The sequence below is a fragment of the Coloeus monedula genome (genome assembly GCF_965178545.1).
Source record: "Coloeus monedula genome assembly, chromosome: 2".
Lineage (NCBI taxonomy): Eukaryota > Metazoa > Chordata > Aves > Passeriformes > Corvidae > Coloeus > Coloeus monedula.
In genome coordinates this window covers 110,563,247-110,582,903 of record NC_138782.1, presented here as the reverse complement: position 1 = coordinate 110,582,903, position 19,657 = coordinate 110,563,247, and the positions used below count along the sequence as shown (strand labels likewise).

Below are 19,657 nucleotides of genomic sequence, written 5' to 3'. Positions count from 1 at the left end.
TCATTGATGACCTGGATGAGGGGATTGAGTCCATCATCAGTAAATTTGCAGATGGCACTAAGCTGGAAGCGTGTGTCGATCTGTTGGAAGGTAGGAGGGCTCTTCAGAGAGACCTGGAATGGTTGGATAGATGGGCAGAGTCCAATAAGATGAAGTTTAACGAGTTCCAAGTGCCAAGTCCTGCATTTTGGCCACAATAACCCCCCACAGTGCTACAGGCTGGGGACAGAGTGGCTGGACGGTGCCCAGATAGAAAGGGACCTGGGGGTACTGGTTGACAGCTGACTGAAAATGAGCCATCAGTGTGCCCAAGTGGCCAAAAAGGCCAATGGCATCCTGGCCTGTATCAGGAATAGTGTGGCCAGCAGGACCAGGGAAGTCATTCTTCCCCTGTACTCGGCACTGGTGAGGCCGTACTCACCAGTGTGAGTACTGTGTCCAGTTCTGGGCCCCTCAGTTCAGGAGGGACATTGAGATGCTTGAACATGTCCAGAGAAGGGCAACAAGGCTGGTGAAGGGCTTGGAATGCAAGCCTTATGAGGGACAGCTGAGGGAGCTGAGGGTGTTTAGCCTGGAAAAAAGGAGACTCAGGGGTGACCTTATCACTCTCTACAACTTCCTGAAAGGTGATTGTAGTCAGATGGGGTCTGTCTCTTCTCCCAGGCAACAACTGACAGAACAAGAGGACACAGTCTTAAGCTGTGTCAAGGTTAGACGTTAGAAAAAAATTCTTCATTGAAAGAGTGATTGTGCACTGGAATCGTCTGCCCAGGAAGGTGGTGGAGTCACCGTCCCTGGATGTCTTTAAAAAAAGACTGGACATAGCACTCAGTGCCATGGTTTAGTTGATGAGGAGGTGTTAGGTCATAGGTTGGACTAGATGATATTAAAGGTCTTTTCCAACCTAGCTCACTCTGTGATTCAGTGATATTGATGTTACTAGGTAACATATTAACAAAGTCCTGTTATACTTATGAATTGAATTTTACAGTTTTATGTTTTTCAGTTGGTTTAAAATACTGGTACAGTATTTTTAGAGCACAAGTAACTCCTCTAGCATTTGTTATTTGAAGCATTTTCTTTGTGTTTGCTGTTACAAATGTATGCACAAGGAATATCTTAGATTTTTGCAAGATAATTTCATATCTAATGAAGCAACTATATGCTGTCTTAAAAAGTCATGTGTTCTCTGGTTCCTCTGCAACAGGAGGTATTAAGTTTTGCTAGAACTTTTATTTGGGACATAATAATATCTAAAATTCAAAATTCAAAATTAAGAAATTTTAAAGAAAATTATTGCTTGATCTTATCTAAAGATCACAAAACACTTGGGAACACTCCAAAGGGTGTAGCCTCAGATCCTTTTAGTGTTCATGGCTTCTGACTTCCTAAGGAATGGTTCATGTGTTGGGGAGTGGTTAGCTTGAAGTTCAGCATCAATTCTAAGTGTTTGGTACAGTTACCTGAGCAAGAGCAATTTCAGTGTACTTGGCCATTCTTCAGTATGAAAGCTAAGGTTTTTACATAGTTAAGTTAGATAATGTTGATGCATTCCTTTGATGTGTACCAAGAACCAAGGTTCTCTTCTTGGATGGCACCACTCTGAGATGTCCTGTAGCCTGGAGAAGTCAAGAGTGGTTTGCTGCCTGCTCTGGGGCTGCACTGTGCACCTGGCCTCCCATGAGCACATTTTATATTCCAGCTGCAGAACTGAGTGGCTATTGTGTTTTTCTCATCTATTTTCTTTTAGAAGTGCAATTTCTATTTCTTCTCATGTAGTAGTTATCTTCAGCTTTTAGCATCTTTCCCCTAAAATGAGGAATCAGCAAAGTGCTGTCCTAGCACCTGCCAAGTGGTACCTCTGCACTTCACCAAAGCAGTGGGTAAGGCCTGCAAACAATGAGGCATGTGAGAGATATTAGAAGCATCTTTGCACAAGCCTCAAAGGCTTAGCTGTAACTTTTTTTATTTTTTTGAGAGGGGGTAGGGTGTATGTTTGTTTATAATTACTTTTTAGTTTTTACTTTGGATCTGGAGTGGTATCTTAACTCAGGAGTAGCTCTTAGAACCCATAAAAAGGCCCCCACTCCAGGTGGATGATTGAAAATAATACTGAGTGGTCAAATAGTTAATCGCAGTAGTGCAAGAGCCTGTCCTTTGTAGAAGGTACTTGAAGACCTTTTTTCCTCTTCCACAAGCTCCAAAAGGTTTTCTGTGAGGGTAGGAGCCTTTTTATTCAGTTTCCATTGTAGGTTGCTGCCTTATCCCATCTGATGCTGCAAGCGTGGATAGCCAGATTAGAACTTTATTCTTGTGAATATATTCCGGACTGTTCTATAATAGGAATTGTGTGCAACTGACTTCAGCCTTACCAACCACACTGTTACAGGGAATAGAGCTCAAAATATAAACAGACATTTATTTTTTCAGTCATCATCAGATGGGTTCGTAGTGAGTCATAGGCAGTGCTGGTGATTCCTCTTTTTAGGGTAAGAAGGATATAGGATGAGGAAATGAATACAAGCCTTTTTATGTGAGAATCTTGTTACTGGGTTTGGTGTCTGTATTTGAGAGAGGTGCTTGCATTTATAGCAAGCAAAGAGAAATAGGAACTTTTACTCTTGATTTGTCTGCCTCTGTTTTAGTTTCCTGATTTAGGATAAAGTGAGTTTTGCTCCAGAGATACCTTTTTGTATTACCTTACTATAAAATTGAGTCAAGATGAGTGAGTAATATCTAGATACCAAAATGTGATTCACTGAATCCCAGATAGTAACCACTGAGCAACACATGCAATGTCATAAGCAAGATTAAGAAGTGTTTCAGTGGACTGAGATGTTTTACAAGAAAGTGAAGGTCCAAACTGAGTTTCAAGCTTTTGAATATTCTTTACAGAGAGAATAGTTGTACTTTGGCTTCACTGTGAGCTAGTAAGTGAGAGTATATTGTTAAGCTTGTCCATGCTGCTGTCCTTAAATTATTTGAGCTGCTTTCTCCTTGTCACAGCCTTCGTGTTGGATGAAATTCATGTTATCCAAATTATCTGATTTTTTTTTTTTTCAAATTTGATATTTCAAGTGCTTTTTAGTAATTATTTAGGAAGGTGTGTTCCTGTATCACTTAAGATACTTTTCTCATTCTACATGCAGAAGGTGTCTGAAATCTAGGTTACTTTTCACATAATGTTGCTGTTAAGTCTCCTTTCAGAAAATCATAGAGTGATAGAATGGTTTGGGTTGGAAGGGACCATAAAGATCATCTCATTCCAACTCCTTGCCATGGATGGGGAGCCTTCCACTTGACCAGGTTTCTCAGAGCCTCATCCACCCTGGTCTTGAACACCTCCAGGGGTGAGGTGTCAACAACCTCTCTGGGCAACCTGTTCCCCACCACCCTCACAGCAAAGAATTTGTTCCTCATATCCAATGCAAAGGTACACTCTTTCAGTTGAAAGCCATTCCCCCTTTTCTATCACTTCATGCTGTTGTAAAAAGTCTCCAGCCTTCCTGTAGGCCCCTCTGGGTACTGGAAGGCTGATAAAAGGGAAAACTTCAGGATCTTTTTAAAAAGCATTAAATGTGAAATCCGTTTGGTATTGGAGTTACGCAATTCCATTTAAAATTGTTCCTGTCCTAATTGAGCAAGTCATTCAATAATAAAGATTCTTTACAAACAGAGTGTTTCTGCTTGAATATATGTGTAAGAGAGAGTCAGAACCGGGTATTCCCAATTTCATAGTACAATCAGCATACATTGAGTATTAATAAACTGCTTAAGAGTAAAACCAGTCCTCATCACAGGCAACATCTGGACTTGGCTGAATCATCCAAAGTCAGGAATGTACTTGTGACCTCAGCTGTCTAAGGAGTCACTGTGCTCAGTGGAGATCTCCCTTGTGCAGTTGCTGTACAGAGGCTGCAGAGCTGCTCAGCTTACCCTGAAAGAGATGTCTGTAACAGCTGGTCAGCCAAATCCCTCCAGAGATGCCATTGACTGCACTGACTAGGTCAGATACAATTTAGTTTTATGGAGCTGACGCAGTAAAGCTGTCATGGTTCATCTGGCTTGCAGGTGAGCATGTAAAATGAGTAGTCTGGAAAAAAAACCCCATGTATAAAGCATTAAAATCATCAATTTCTATCCACTGGCATAGCGTTTTTTTGGTTTTATTACTGACAAGAATTTGAAGTGTGACATTGCAGTGGGTAGTATGAAACAGAAGTCAAAATTTCATTATGGCAGGTATACAGGGAGTTACAGTATAGGCAAAGTTACAGTGGTTATAGAAAGTATAAATAGTTTACTGGCTGGATAGTAAGTTCTGTATTTGATTTGTGAGAGTATGTGCAGAGATAAGGCTGTGCATGTCTTCATCAGAACAAGCAAAAGCTTATAGGGGTTCAGGTTTTAGAGAAGGAGAGTTGGGGAGGGGAAAGGATGGCATTTTTAAAAGGGCAGATAATAGTGTTGGCAGTAAGAAGTGTAACATCTGCTAATTTACATTGTGTAGAGAGAAGTGACAAACTGACATACATTTAGATGTCATCACTGAGGGAAGTTGCATTACTGGGTGGATAAGGACAACACTAAGGATGAGCTGCATAAGCCAAGAGAACAGATTTCCTCTTGTTATTTACGTATATTCAAGGTTTGTGTGATAAGAATCGGAAAGTTTTTCAGAGTCCAGTTTCTGGAGCTATTTAGAAATCATTTCAGCAAAACACCACATTGATAGACTAGATTGTTTGCTTTCACATTCCCTGCTGATACAGAGACAGTAAATGTAGATAGAGCCATTGAACTCTAAAATAAAAGGTGTGATTAGGAACTGATTAGGAAACAGTATGTTTTAGTTTTCTGACTGTGTGGGAGCACCACAGTGAACTTGAATGTGAAGGCACTGAAGTGAGCTTTGATAATTGTTAATTTGGAGGGGAAATTGCACAGCTACAGGGAGAGAAGATGATGTGAGAAAGGTAATAAAAACTGAAACTGGTGGAGAGGGAATTAGAGAGATCTGCCAAGTCACCACCTTATCTTTGATAAGAGAGAAGGCGGGGGAAGCTTCCAGCTTTGTGTTCACTTTTCTGGGATGAGGCACAGTTTTTGGAATAGTGCAAAGGAAGGGAAAGGAGAAGATCTAAGTTTTGCTGTGAGAGCTGTTTTTCAGTTATTTAATCTGATCTGAGACGGTCTCCCTGAAATTTTATTTTTGACATCAAAGCAAAAAATGTTACACCTTTGAGGCTGCAGATGCGCTTAGCAAGATTTTAGCAGTTTCACAAATAGTCCTATGTTGCTTTGTTGTAGTAGATTTAAGTAGAAAGCTGAGGCCTATTTTGGTTCAGAATGTATTTCAGAGACTGGAAACAGAGATGAACCCATCAGTTCTCATACTTGAACCTTCTGTGACAGACAATATCTAGATGCTATTGACCTAGCTTGTCATTACGTATTTTAAATGTACTGTCTGTGGGTGGATTACAGGTACAGATAATATCAAGGGGCTTGGGCATCTTGTAGTGTAAAGAGCATGGGCAGGTTGCTTCCATTTTTTCATTTACCAGTCATACAAGTAAATTATTTTAGAAAATCTAATATTAATGTATTAAACTGCATTAGTATTAATTTCAGGAGCTTTAATTTATGCAAAGTGTAAGTTATCTCCCCTGCCCCCCTTCCAAGTATTTTGTATTGGAAAATAAGCTTCTTTATGTCGTTCGTCTGAAGTCATATAAAAAGCTGTATATTAGTTTCAGATGAGTGGGAGGGTGTAAACATAAAAGCAGTGGGTTTTTTATACAGTTATACTTACACAGTTGCAGCATTATCCATGGGTTTGTGCATTTGAAGAGGGTAGGTGGACAGAGTAAATACTGGTAAGTATTAGCCAATTCTGAGTTCTGAAAAAGTGGTTTTATGATACAGCAGAACCAAGAGCAGAACCAACGTGGTATTATCAGTTGAACCTGCTGTGAGTAAAGGCAGAGATTATGTAGGTACTAGTAATTAAACATTGCTAATGTGTGCAGGAACACGTCTTTATAAAGAGTTTTCCTATTATGTCACTAATCTAATATTTTGTGTTCTCTACAGAACTACGGTAAAACAGACAACAGTTTCTTATCTTTCCCTACCTTGGGAAACCTTTCTTGGTGGTGAAGGGGTAGAGCAGCAGGGCAGATTTTTGTAGGTGGAAGAGGCAACAGCACCTCTAGCAAAGGTTTTTTAACCAGTTCAGATGTAAGAACCTGTTTTAGTTGGCTTTAACTAGCCAAATTTTCAGACAAAAAATGTGGAGGACAACTGTCTTCTTCCACTGTTGGTGGGAAAGAGGAGGTAGATGTGCCTGAAATGCAAAGCAACTAGTGAGCAGTGAGAGCAAACAGGTATAGAATGATAGCAATGACAATTTTTTATAACCAGTATAATGCATTCACCTCCAGAACTGTGAATTGAACCTAAAGATCTGGATTTTCATTGCTCCTCTCCTGTTCAGTACTACCTGAGTCTTCTTCATATCTTCAGATTTTCTTAATGTGTGAGAATTTGGACCTGTGTATCCAGCTCCTGCAGAGCACTGTAAGCACCAGGCCAGAAGGCAGATGTTTCCAGCTCCTTTTTTTGGAGCATGTCTAGGCAGAAGAGATTACAGAGATGTTTTAGAAATTGAGGAGGAGAAAATATGACTTGGAAGGCTGGTAATTGTGGTACTTACCTGAAATGAGATATGTTTAGGTCATTATGTATTTCAGAAAGAACTTTGCTAGACCTAATTCTGAGTGTACAAGGCAACTGATGTGAACTGCTTACTTAAAATGGAATGCAGAATCTTTGTTCTTACATGTACAAAACCAGACGCGCGACTTTTGCAATCTTGACTTTTTTCTTGATAGTGCTAGTATATATTTGAACATGGGAGGAATATTGAGATTCCATTGAGTTTTGGTTTATTGCTTTATAAGAATGTCAGCCTAACAATTAGAAACTGTTGCATTTTAAATGTCAGCACCCTTTCTTAGATTATTGTAGTTTGTCTTCCAGATTTTAGGGATTCTTACTCCAATTCATCTACTTCACTATAAAGTGTCAAGAGCTTTAAAATTAACTCTCTTGCTCTTGTCCTAAATAAAGGTTTTTTGCTTGGCTTTCTTTTGTCTCTCTTGCTTTTCTTCATTCATATATTATATCCTGTACTCCTTCCTATTGCTTGCTTTTCTCCTTTTTCAACTCCTCCTCCTTTTCTTCATCAATTCCAATTCTTCAATATCAACTGAATGAAATGTTATGCTTGGATTACAGTCTTTTATTCCTGTGTAACTGACTGCTCCAAGGTATTCCTGCACACACAGCATTCATTTCCTAATGTGTTTTTGCAGATGGTCTTTTAAGTGTGGCTAGGTAATGTATGGAATTGCCAGACTTGCGTTTAGCTCAGCTCTTTAATTGTGCACATTTCAATAGCTTTTCCATGTACAAATGAGTACAAGAGAAATGTAAAGTATTTTAAACTGCTGAAAGAAATTGATTTGTTAATGATCCTAATACAGTCAGTTGGATTGTACCTGTACCTTCTCCTATGGTATTAGAAACTTTAACCTTGACCATAAGTTCAACTTAAGACAACTAATTTTAGTAGTTATTTTAGTTGTAAAAAATCTCTTGAAGCTTTTCTACATCTGATTTTGTTCCAGTGTTTTATGATGTTTACTGCTTTTTCTTTGTCGTCCAGTTGATGTTCAAAGACAGTGTGGCAGAAATGCTGGTTTGTAGTTTGTGGTTAAGAGTATTTCAAGGAGAGAGGAAATGCTGACTGTATGAGACTATCTGTACTACTAATCCTTGTCTCCTGTGTTGTGTAGGCTACCAAGTGCTGGCTCCCACTGCCTATTATGATCAGACTGGTGCCTTAGTAGTAGGCCCTGGAGCGAGAACTGGCCTTGGCGCACCAGTCAGATTGGTTGCCTCAACTCCTGTTCTAATCAGTTCTGCAGCAGCACAAGCAGGTAAATATTTTGCCCTGCACAGAGGTTTCTTTCACTTCTCTGCTGAGCCTTAACAGTAATGTTGATTAGTATTTGATATTAATGTTTTCTATGCATCTGTGAAGTTTTCTAGTTTTGAAGGATATACTGTGCATGCTTGCTTTATTATTCACTCTCCTCCTGTTCTCTGAGAATGCTGTTTCTCAGAGATGGGTTTTCAATATTTAATTGGAATTTACAGTCCTCTTCCCATACATACACAAGCATGTTTCTGCAAATGTTACTTGTCAGATAGGAACATTTTCTCCTTCCTCTCCCCATGCATTATAACATGCATTTCTCATCAGTCCCCTAAATGGTGTCCTCTAGGAAGCATCATTTCATTGCTTCGGCCTGGCAGAAGATGGATTGCTCTAGAGCCTTGCTATGCTTTCCTCATGAAAGTATTTTCTCCTGAAGAGTGTAACAAGGAAAAAGCTGTGTATAGAATGGAAAGCAAAAGAGGAGAATTAGTTACATCAAAAGTCTCTAGTTTCTTCTTCTTTTTTACCAGTTGTAAGATCTAGTATTACTGAACCATTTATTGCATGTTAAATTAAAATCCAGAATATTAACCCTGGATTAATTAACTTAATTTGTTCAGAAAATTAGATTTTAAGTTAATCTATCAGCTTCTTTCTTTAGTCAGAACTTGCTTCTGACAGTAGCTGAAGATGTCTTTGAATGACTCTTAGCTGCAACTCTGCTACTGCAACTTTGGATATAAGAAGTTCAGTAAACAGTAATGTCTTATATGTTTACACTGAAAACTCCCTCAATTACATTAACAGTTCTGGAGCCTTGATTAGCCTAAAACATGTGCTGTCTTCACCTTTTTTCCTTGAGTAATTAAGATTATGTAATACTATTAAGTCTCTTTGTTCTTTAATATGTGAATTTCTGCTTGTTTTAAGAGGGCTTCAAGAAAATACAATTTAGTTCTGAATAATCCATTTTCAGTCAGAAATGTTTGAGAGAGTAATTATGATTGAAAACATGTGTTTTACAGCTGCAGCTGCTTCAGCTGGAGGAACAGCAAACAATCTCGCGGGAGCCACGAACGGTCTTTTTCGGCCACTTGGTGCCCAGCCACAACAACAGCAACAGCAAACAAATAGTAGCCTACAATCCAATTCATTTTATGGCAGTAACTCTTTGACCAATAACTCCCAGAGCAGTTCCCTTTTTTCACATGGTCCTGGCCAACCAGGAAGCACATCTCTTGGCTTTGGAAGTAGCAGCTCTTTAGGAGCAGCTATCGGCTCTGCACTTGGTGGATTTGGCTCATCAGGTAGGTTGTTAATATAGTGAGGACATTCTGTGAGACTTTTGTGTTAAGCAAAAAAATGTATCTGTATCAGGCATCGTATATACACATACATTTCTAAAAAGAATGGAAAAATAGGTTATTGAAGTTTTAAACAAATTTTAGGGGAATAAAAAAGGTTTTTAATATTCACTTGGGTTCTGTGTACAAGATGCATTTTTGAACAATATCCTGTAGTCACAGGTATCTCCAAATTTTCCATACTGATCACTGTACTCTGCCCCAGAAGTTTGTTACTGTTTTTCAGTAAGCTGCTTTTGTTTTCAAGGAAGTCTTCATTCTGTGGTTAAAATAACAGTTGATGATATTGAAGATATGCATTCTTTTGTTGTAATTATCATATCAGAAAAATTCCTAATTTTTTTCAAACAAATTAAATAGCATATGACTTTCTAAATTTGATCTAATATTGAAGTGCTTGTTTCCGTAACATTTTTAAAGGATTTACAAAACAAAAAGTCTTAATACCCAAGAATAGTCCTTGTTAACTCTAGCATGTTTATTCTTAGATATAGTTAAGCCTAAATAGGTCTGTGCATGTTTGGGGCCTTTAATTATTTCAACAGATGCTCCTAAATATTATTGACTTGTTTATATTTAAAATATTTTTTAATGTTTCTGCTCTAAAGCAGAAATTTCATATTCACATATGTATTCATATATTCACATATATAAAAACTATTCACATAGTTTTTAAACATGCAACATAGGTTTTCTTGTATTTCAGATTCAGTTTTAGTAAGGCAAGAGAAATACTCTTCTTAAAGAATATTTCCATTTACTATTAATCTCTAAGTTTGCAGCACTGAATTGCATCTTATTACTAATAGTATTTTAATTAAATCAGTGGAGCATGTTTAACCTTGTGTATCTTGCAGATGGGTAGAAATTGGGGGAATTGTGTGTACTCTAACAGTATTCTTTTCAAAACTTAGGAAAAATAGCCCTAAGGAAAGTAATTTTTTAAAAAAATTATTACAAGATGGCTTAATATATTTGGGAGAAAAAACAGAAGGAAAAATACACCCTTCAGTGTTCAGACACGGTAGTTGTTATTTGGTAACTAAGTGTGACTAGTGACATCAAATATACTGCGTACCAACACAGAGTTTTTCTCAGTGTTGTTTTTCATAAAATAATCGGAAAAAATTGTTTACTTTAATGAAACTAATGCTAGGAAGTCCAAAATCAGGATTTTGCACAGATCCTGTCCAATATTTGATTTTAAAGAGGAGACTCAAAACATCCCATGTTTAATTAAAAAAAAAATTAAAATTGAGGCTACTCAGTAGTGTAGGTTTTCTTAATTTTCCTTAATGCCACAGCAAGTAAATATTATTTACAAAATGTGCTAAGTGTGTCTTATGTAATATAGCTTGTCCTGAGCTACTTGTAGGGTGTCAGTGTATCCTTAGCAGCTGTGTTTCACTCTAGGTACAATTTCGTTACACTGGTAGATAGTGATAATAAAGACATATATTTAATACAGTGCAACTATTTAAGGTTTCTAGATAGAATAGATTTAAGTCATAAAAGTTTTTATCCTGCATTATCTGAAGAACCTCCATAGAACACAAATTTTAGTTGCATATCTGCTTAAGAAAATCAGCATAGCTTTTTCTGGCACAGGAGATTAAGCCTTTTTCTTGTAGCAAAGGTCAGTTCCAGAGCTTTGTCCAAAGCCCTCAGCACAGAGAGCACATGCTGAAGTCTTGCAGCAGTATCCAGGGTGATTTAATTAGCATGGTGGTTTGCACAGGGAAGCAGGAACCCCTATGCTTTTGCAGTTTGAGAAGTGCTGGTGAAAGGTGCTATCTAAACGTGAACTATTTTTAGTATTATTAGAATAAAAGTATATTGAAAGTGCCCTTCTGCTAAGTATGAATTGTACTTGCCCTAATAGCCACTTAAAAATTTCCTCCTGGTTATTTATTTATTTTTTTAGAGTTCTGACCTCTATGTATATATGAATTGAATTACACAGATAAGCACTTAAACAAATGGTATTCATGCATATCGAGGCAAATTGAAAGCAAGTCTAATTTTTTATGTGCCAAGGCTTCAGCTTCTTTGTAACTCCCGTCAGTATGTTGAAAAGGTTGAATTTCAGTTAAAATGTAGCCATGAAGACTGATAGATGGCAGGACACATTTTGCCCTTATATTTTCAGTTTTTGCAGGGAACAAAAATAGCTGCAAAAAATGCAAAGGTGAGCATGTTCTAGCTTGAATGCCTGAACAAAGTAACAACTGAAAGCAGCGAACATACCATATAAATGACTGTATGTACTTACAGTCTCTGTTCTTTTATAATAAAGTTATTCATACTCCATTTTAAAGGTTTAGGTACATGGTGATAAGTTACTGCAGCTTAACAGGTAGCCAAGAATTAGATCAACTATGGCAGCTTTCCAGATGCCTTCTTTCTGGCTTTTAACAACTGTAAGGGAATTGGGTTATCTTAAAGTAGGGGAAAGAGGAGTAAGCTAACACAAATTATCTTCTGGGGTTTGTGAGCTTTGCTTGTGTGTGAAAATGCAGTTCAGCTGGTTCATGGTAACTTGTTAAGCTGCAGTAATTTAGCTGAGTAAGAAACCCTGAAAGATGGAAAAAACAATCCATCGTGTAGCATTGTATTAACATTTATATAGTTCATTGAGCCAGAGCCTGTAGAGCTGGTCTCAAAGCTTGAGATTTCTTTCAACTGTTGCCTTAATTTGCTCTTCTGGTTTCTTATTCTCAATCTCCTTGCCTAGTTAGTCCAGTGTCTTTTCCTTCTGGCTTCTCCTCTTGTATGTCTTCCTTCCCAGTTTCCAGGCAACATTTATCTCCTGCTTCCCTCCCTCTCCTAAGTATGTTTCTGTTTCTACTTGTACTGTGTGATGTTCCCATCATCAGCTTACTTATTCCAGCCTTTTTGCCCCACAGTCACATACACCTTCTACAGCCTAACTTTTCTTCAGATCTGCTTTCTTCTCATCCTCAGTCCCACTGAAAGTGCTTGCCAGTTTCTCTTGCAGTCTCTTTCTTGGCTCCTTTGTCTGACCTTTCTCTCTACCTCCTGATTTCCTTTTTTCTCTTTCCCCCTTCCCTAGTCTATTACTTGTGTTTGGCTTTTGTCTCCCCTGCACTGGAAATAGAAAACTTCCTTTCCACATTGCCTTGCGGGCCTTTCCAACACAAGGTGGAATCTTGGACAGCAGTTTCAGAGTGTTTTTTGACATAGCACACTGAAGTTCAGTTGCAGGCATAACCTTAATCAGCCATCTCAGATGTACTGTGTATGGTCAGGAGCTTAAGTTTTCAGCTGTGAGTCTGCAGCAGATCTGTGCTGAACTTGGATGAACTGTGATTTTGCAAAGATTTTTAGTTCAATCCAAAAGTGAAATGAAGGTCTCCTTTTGCTGGCATATTTAGTCTGAGTACATGAAAGCATTAACTTCTCAAAGAGGTAGCTAGATTGTTTTGGTAAGGATAAAGCACCTTTCTTTGCCAGTATTTCTGAAATGGCAGTGTTTAGACAGAAGTTCTATTAAAAATTTTGTCCAAGCAAGTTCCTGCCATGAAAAATATTAGCCAAGTTGTTAATGAGAAAACAAATTAGTGTCTTAAAATGGGAAGTTCCGGGTGATCTTTATATTGGGCCATGCTGCCAGCTTTCATAGGAAGGTACTAGAAAAGGATAAAGGTTATGGAAGTACAAATTCTGACCTTTCCTTTTTAAGTTGAAGTAGTCAATAGTAATAATCAATTTTTCAAATTCAGCTTAATAAAGATACTTGTTATTAAAATATCCATAATCTTGGTTTGGTTCATGAGTATAATAATGTTCCAGTGTTTAAAACAGGCATTCTAGTTTAATATTTCACTAGTATGCAGCAGATACCAGAATTTAACATTTCTAAAAACTTTTAATTGTTCTCCTAATTTGTCCTAGACCGCTCATCGCCTTGCTGAACGATGCTGTGCAGGATAACCAGTCCTTCACTAATACACTGTTATCCAAAGCCTCTAGTCTAATTTGACTTTCAGAAACACTGATAGCAGTAAACTGAAGTTTTTAATTTCTCGTCTAATTTTCCTATCTCTGCTCTGCTTCTCATCTTCTTCTTGGCCTATTTCCTCTTTATAATATCTTTTCAAAACACTTCTCACTTCTTTGAGAGCCATAATTCTCATAGGGAATTTTAAGTAGTCATTTTTTTCCTACAGGTGAGGGATTCACAAGCAAGGAAGTTCAGAAACAGCTGAACAGCAATATAAATTATTTTGTGAACCCTTAAACAACAACTAATTGCCTCTAGACTTTTCCTGAAATGAGTGTCACTGTCTGACTAATAATTTTTGGTGGAAAAAAATTTATCAAATAATTTAGTGGAGATATTTTTAGAATCATATATTCTTTAAAGTGACAGTGTAATCTAATCTTGTAAATTCCATATTTGTCCCAAAGCCTGAAGCCAGGCATTTAAAAGAGTACTGCAATATTACTGTGAGAAGTCTAGTATGAAATGTTGAAAGACATTGGTGAAATTACTTGCCAGTGGTATGTTTATACCCACTTAGATTTACTTGAAAGCATGTGTGGTTATCACAGTAATTGTCTTTGTCATAACGATTGCTGTAATTATTGTGATCACATCTGTTGTTGCCCAGCTGTAGTTGGGGATAGGTTTTATTCAGTTGACACTGTGTAATTAGGGTCTTTTTATTTCTTCTTCAGTTGGCAGTTCTGCAAGTAGTAGTGCCACAAGGAGAGATTCTCTATCTACTAGCTCTGACTTGTACAAAAGATCTAGTAGCAGCCTAGCACCCATAGGGCAGCCATTTTACAATAGTCTGGGATTTTCCTCCTCTCCAAGTCCAATAGGCATGCCTCTGCCAAGCCAAACGCCAGGACATTCACTTACGCCACCGCCATCACTTTCATCACATGGATCCTCATCCAGTTTGCATTTAGGTAAAAAAAAAACAAAAACAAAAAACCAAAAAAACACTTTTTGTTTGTATGTGTGTATGTATTTCTATGTGTAAAATATATGTTGCATAAGAGATGTCACATTACCTTTGCTGTTAAACAGTTTTGTAATGAAGAGGGACTATTCCTGAAAGGTGAAGAGCGTGTTCAGATGCTCATTGGTTTGACAGTGGAGGGCACTCAGCTTTTGGCAGTATCGGGCCAACAACTGATTTTTCTTCCCTTGCAGAAGCCCAGTAGAGCGCCCAGTAAGAATTATTGGTCCTTTATCTATTACATTTCCACAGTATGACAAGCGAAGGTGCATTATTTTTGTTTCTCCTCCACTGTGTTACCACTTTAAGGACATTTTAGGTGATGTGTTCAACAGTGAAGTGACTTTCATTAATGATAAAGTAGAAAAGTGAGCAGTGCTCACAATGCAAAACGTACCGAAAGGTGATTTTTGAATCAGTCAACCTCATGGCCCAGATACTTTGCCAGGAAGGCAGTAGTTTATCACCAGGCTGGTGGAAGGGAAAAACAAAAAAAAGGCATTTGTCAAAGAAGTAGCAAAGGCATTGTCAGTGGTGGCTCTCTGTTATCAGATGTATTTTTTAAGGAATGCTGAAAATAATTTCTTAAATTTTTTTGGCTAGTTAGATGACATGGGAGCTCGACCTTTCTTTAAATAAAAAATTAAAATAAAATAAAAAATCTAAAGAACCCCCACCACAGTATACAGTGTATTTAGAAGATAATGCCTCTAACCTGAGGTTACCTAATAAAATTTTTCTTTCCTGCTGCAAATATTTGCAGTCACTTAATTTGGATGCTAAAGTCATGCAGTGAAACTGGATGTAATTCAAGATTGAGTTGCCTGTTGCTCCAGTAACTATTCAGTGCACAGTCCCATGCTTGCAATAGGCAGCCTAATCCCCTATACTTCTCTTAGTGCAAATAAAACAGTAAAAAAAAAAATTTTAAATGCCTACCAGAATACACCTTAAGTGAGAAATGTGTGAGTGATTTGTATAACAAGGTTAAATAATTAAAATATATTACATTTGCAGTACAGTATCCCCTTCAAGGTTAAGTGCTGAATACCCGAAGTAAAACTGGGCAAGGGGATGTTTCAGCACGTTTTATTTTTTTTACTTACCTTTTTTCCTTTTTCAGGTCTACAAAGTTCACCTTTGGGCTGAGACCAAGCATGGAAAGTTTCAGCCCAAATGGAGGCTTTTGAGAAAGTTCTGAACATCTGACAATGGGGTTATCATGGAAATCTTTTTCTTTCTTTCTTTTCAAAGTACTCTCACCATAGTTTTCATATTGCTGAAAACTATTCTTAAATCAAATTTTGGAAGGCATTATCTAAAATTTAAAACATTCAAAGTTTTGTTTGTTTCATGTTTGATAAATGTTAAAAGATTTTTTTTTTCAGTTACAAGAAAATAGACTGTGATCAGTATAGAGGATTGCCTCTATCACCAGAAATTGTTAAATACTGACTTTGACCCATTTTGAACTGTTTGGCAGTGTGAACTAAGCCTAATAGCTTGTTAAAATCATGTACTAGATCAGTGTGTAACTGCCAGAATATACAGTTGTACTCTGAAAATTGACACAAGCTTGTTGGCTTCCATTGTGTCCTCTTTGTCTTCCAAGTGAAGTGGACCTTGATTACTGATAAACTTTTTGCTACATTACAAAATCAGCCTGAAATTGGGAAAGTGAGATCTTCTGGATATTTGCTTTTACAAAAAATGCAGAAAAATGCAGTGTTTTTTTAGCCTTTCTGCCCTGTGCTTTATTTTTGCACAGTTACATTCAAAGTGCACCATCTCAGAGTTTAAGACCATTTCTGCAGTTGTCAGTCTTGTTATATTTATTCTGGTGTGTTCATCAGCTGCTCTTGGAAGCATGTTTTGTTCTCAGATACAAAAAATAAAAATAAAAAATAAAAGCTTTCTCACCAACTGAGAAGTTGTACCTGAAATCAACAGGGAGTGTATTTTAAGAAGGGTATGTTTATCATGCAGTCACTTTTCAGAGTAGAACATTGTAAGTTCATGTCTGCATGCAGTTTCCATTGGTATTTTGATAATGCCTGTCAAATGCAGCTCTCCCTCCACCTTCCAAACTTGTCCTGCCTGCTTGTATCAACAGGTTCAGCTAAGTTTAACTCCTGTTTTAAAATGGGCATCAAACTCGGTTGCTCCTGTTTCAGCCACCAGAATCTACAGCACAACACTGGGAAAGGGTGCATGGTTTTATAACCCCTTTGTCAGACACTGCTGCAATTTGTAGCTTAAAAGAACAATTTCCCTTTTACAAGAAATTTGTGATATTTTACTGTTTTTATCTCTTCTCACCACCTTTTTTCCAACATCCTAAAATAGCAGTGTGCTAATGACTTTGTGCTAGTGTCAGTTTTCCTGTATTTGAAGGGATTTGTCAGTTGTCTGTAACTGCTTCTTTACTGTAATCAGTTGGAGCAGTAAGGTCATGAATTTGAACTACCCTTTCACTCCCAAGTACAAGGAACTGCAGGAGGAAGTGTTTTTCCATTGTCATAAAAAATCCTTTTAGATTGGTAACCCTTACCCTGTTTGATGGTACATTGCAGCATTTTAAGAGTAGAGTTTTGGTGTAGGGTAGGATTTCTAAAATCTGGGCTTTTGGAGGTAATTATTTTCTGTGTGTTGTGAGCCAAGCTTGTTAGCAGTTCAGATTGATGTTTTACCTTCAGAGATGGTCATTCTGGGTAAGAGTAAAGGAAGGCGCCTTGGCAAGGCAGTATGGGGAGCTTTGCATTGCCTCTGCTGTGTCCCTCCTCTGTAGGGCTTCAGTAAACCAGGTATAATAAACACTTGCAATGATTCCTAAAATATACATAGATATGTATAATTCTATTTTCCATATGAAGATGAAACTTTTATCTGAGGATGAGATGAAGCTACTTTTTTACAGATGAAAAAATACTCTGTAGAAATTAAGTTCAAAACATTTATATACACGTGTGTTTTACTAGAAAATACTGCTGACACATGTAAATAAGTTACTATGAAGTAGATACATTTTCTGTCTTTATTAAAAGTAATCGAAAAGATGCTTTGATAAATACAGACTAATGCTGTCAAAATAAATATGCCTAGATCTAGTTTTTAATGTTTTTTCATGTTCTCTGTAGCATATAATAATATGCTACCTATGTTAAGGAGTCAGTAATTTAACATGCTTTGTGTCCTTGAAACTTAGGCTTTGTTTTAGATTATCTATATCCTCTTTATATCTCTATGCCTTTTCCTCCCTGTGGATTAGCCACAGGGATTTAGGTTCAGTTAAATTGTAGAACAACTTCATACTACTGAGTGCTTTGGAGATCTTTGTTTTATGAGATCAGAAGTGATAGCTAATTGATATTTAAAGAATGAAATGCACACTTCTTTCCCCAAGAGTTTGGAACTATGTGGCTATACTAATGTCTAATAAGTGTTTTAATTTTTCAGTGCCTTATTCAGTAGGGTATGTTCCCCAAATAACTTAACAAGACCTAGGCTGTTACTTTCCTAGTTTGGAGTAGAAAATAGGCCATTGTACTCACAATTATGTCTGCATGTAATAAGTACCTAAGACAATATGCTTATATTTTGGGAGTTTTACTGTTTTTCAAATCTCAGGGTTGCCACTGAGCCATAACATTGCTGTAATTAAAGATTAAATGAGAATAAAAGCTAATTACTTATTAAATTACTCTTTTTTATAATAGTGTCCAGTGTTTTACAAGGTTCTGCTTTCTGTGTGCTTCTGAGATCACAGGCACAATGGATGTGCTTTCTTAATACAGCCTTCCTGTGTTACTGTCCTGCTTAACGTGACTGTCTGAAATAGTTTCACAGGCTAGACAGGAGCCTCCCAGTTGCAGCATAGTTGTCTTACAAGTCTTAAAAAGTGATGGTTCCCAAATTAGTCTGAAAAAAGGCTTGATAATTCTAAGCAGGAAATGTATATTACACATATATAGCATTTTTGTTAAAAGCTACCATGTTTCTTAATTTCTATTTTAGTTTCTGGATAAATTGTTGCATTTAATTTATAGAGATGAAGGCTCAGTTAAAAAAAACCAAGCTGAAACAATTCCTGATTCACATGTGCAATTCTGTGACTGTGTATGTTGACTGGGAGCATATGATCAAAACTGCCCTGTTACTTTCTGGCACAGAATTGAGCATGTGATCAGTGGAGCAATAGAGATGCTGCAACAGGAGAGTAGCCTATAACTTCCTTTCAGATGGGCTCTGGTGCCCTCTCGTGATATTAAATAGTGTTACTGTGCAGCTCATGCAGGGAAGCCAGGATTGCACTCATACGTTTACATAGTCCAGATGAGAAATGCCATCATTTCAGCTGCGTAACTTCTTTTGTTCTTTAGAAGGCCATTCCTAGAGGAGAAATTACAGCAGAGCATCACTCTGCATACTGCTTCACCTGCAGAATGTTGGGGATTTTTTATACTTTTGTTTGTTAGTACCATGTTGCTGCCAGTTCTTTTCTGAAAATAGTGTTTGTCAATGGAAACTAAAACTGATAGTTACAAAAACTTGATTTTCCTGTCTGTAAAGAATTAAGAGGCTTTAAATTTAAAAGAAAACCTAGTGGTTTTTAAAAGATATTGTGGGGCATAAAGTATTTATTGATGCTTGTCACAGAATTTTGAAGACTAATTATAAAATAAATATTAATTATTTCTATTTTAGGGCATAATACCATACAGTGCAATCAATGTGATGCTTGATGTGTCTTGCAGAGCACTAATATCTCAGGTTCTGGTACTGGAATTTGACCTTTTGAGAAAGATAACTTTACCATCAATACATTGCCAGTCCACTGTAACAGTGTTGTTGCCTGGCCTTATAAATACTTGGAACCAAGAGAAGGCTTGGCTGGGGCACAGTCACCTTTTTTCTTTTTCTTTTTTTCTTTTTTGTTCCTTCTTTTTTTGCCTTTTTTTTAAAATTAAGTTTGTAATAGAGCACCATTCAAACAGCACATACTGCAATTTGTTTTAAATTCAAATGTAGGTATTTATTCTGTTGATTTTGAAAGGGCTTTAATTACAATGTCACTTTCTAGACAGGGAAACAAAATGCTTTCCTTTTCCAATTCATAGTCAACACTTTTAGGGAATGTTTGGTTTTTTCTTTGCTTAGTTTGGTTTTAGTAGTAGAATTGAGGTTTCTCTATGGGAATTGTCTTTGAATATTTCTGCTTGTAGTATAGTAAGGGTATCCCTCTAAAAAAATCATACAGCAGTTGGGAAAGATGCTTTGGATGCTTTTTATGATAA

General features: G+C 37.2%; 1 protein-coding gene across 10 annotated transcripts in view; it reads left to right on the top strand.

Annotated features, from left to right (window-relative positions):
* The window catches only part of PUM2 (pumilio RNA binding family member 2), an 81,013-nt gene that overhangs the window by 49,930 nt on the left and 11,426 nt on the right, over positions 1-19,657 (top strand). For 8 of the 10 annotated variants that reach the window (XM_082277185.1, XM_082277184.1, XM_082277183.1 and 5 more), the window contains 3 exons: positions 7,863-8,006; positions 9,034-9,315; positions 14,074-14,310. In XM_082277185.1, the coding sequence (XP_082133311.1) occupies positions 7,863-8,006; positions 9,034-9,315; positions 14,074-14,310 (663 nt within the window). The remainder of the gene's footprint in view (positions 1-7,862; positions 8,007-9,033; positions 9,316-14,073; positions 14,311-19,657) is intronic. The other 2 variants (XM_082277178.1, XM_082277186.1) reach the window with 1 other exon arrangement.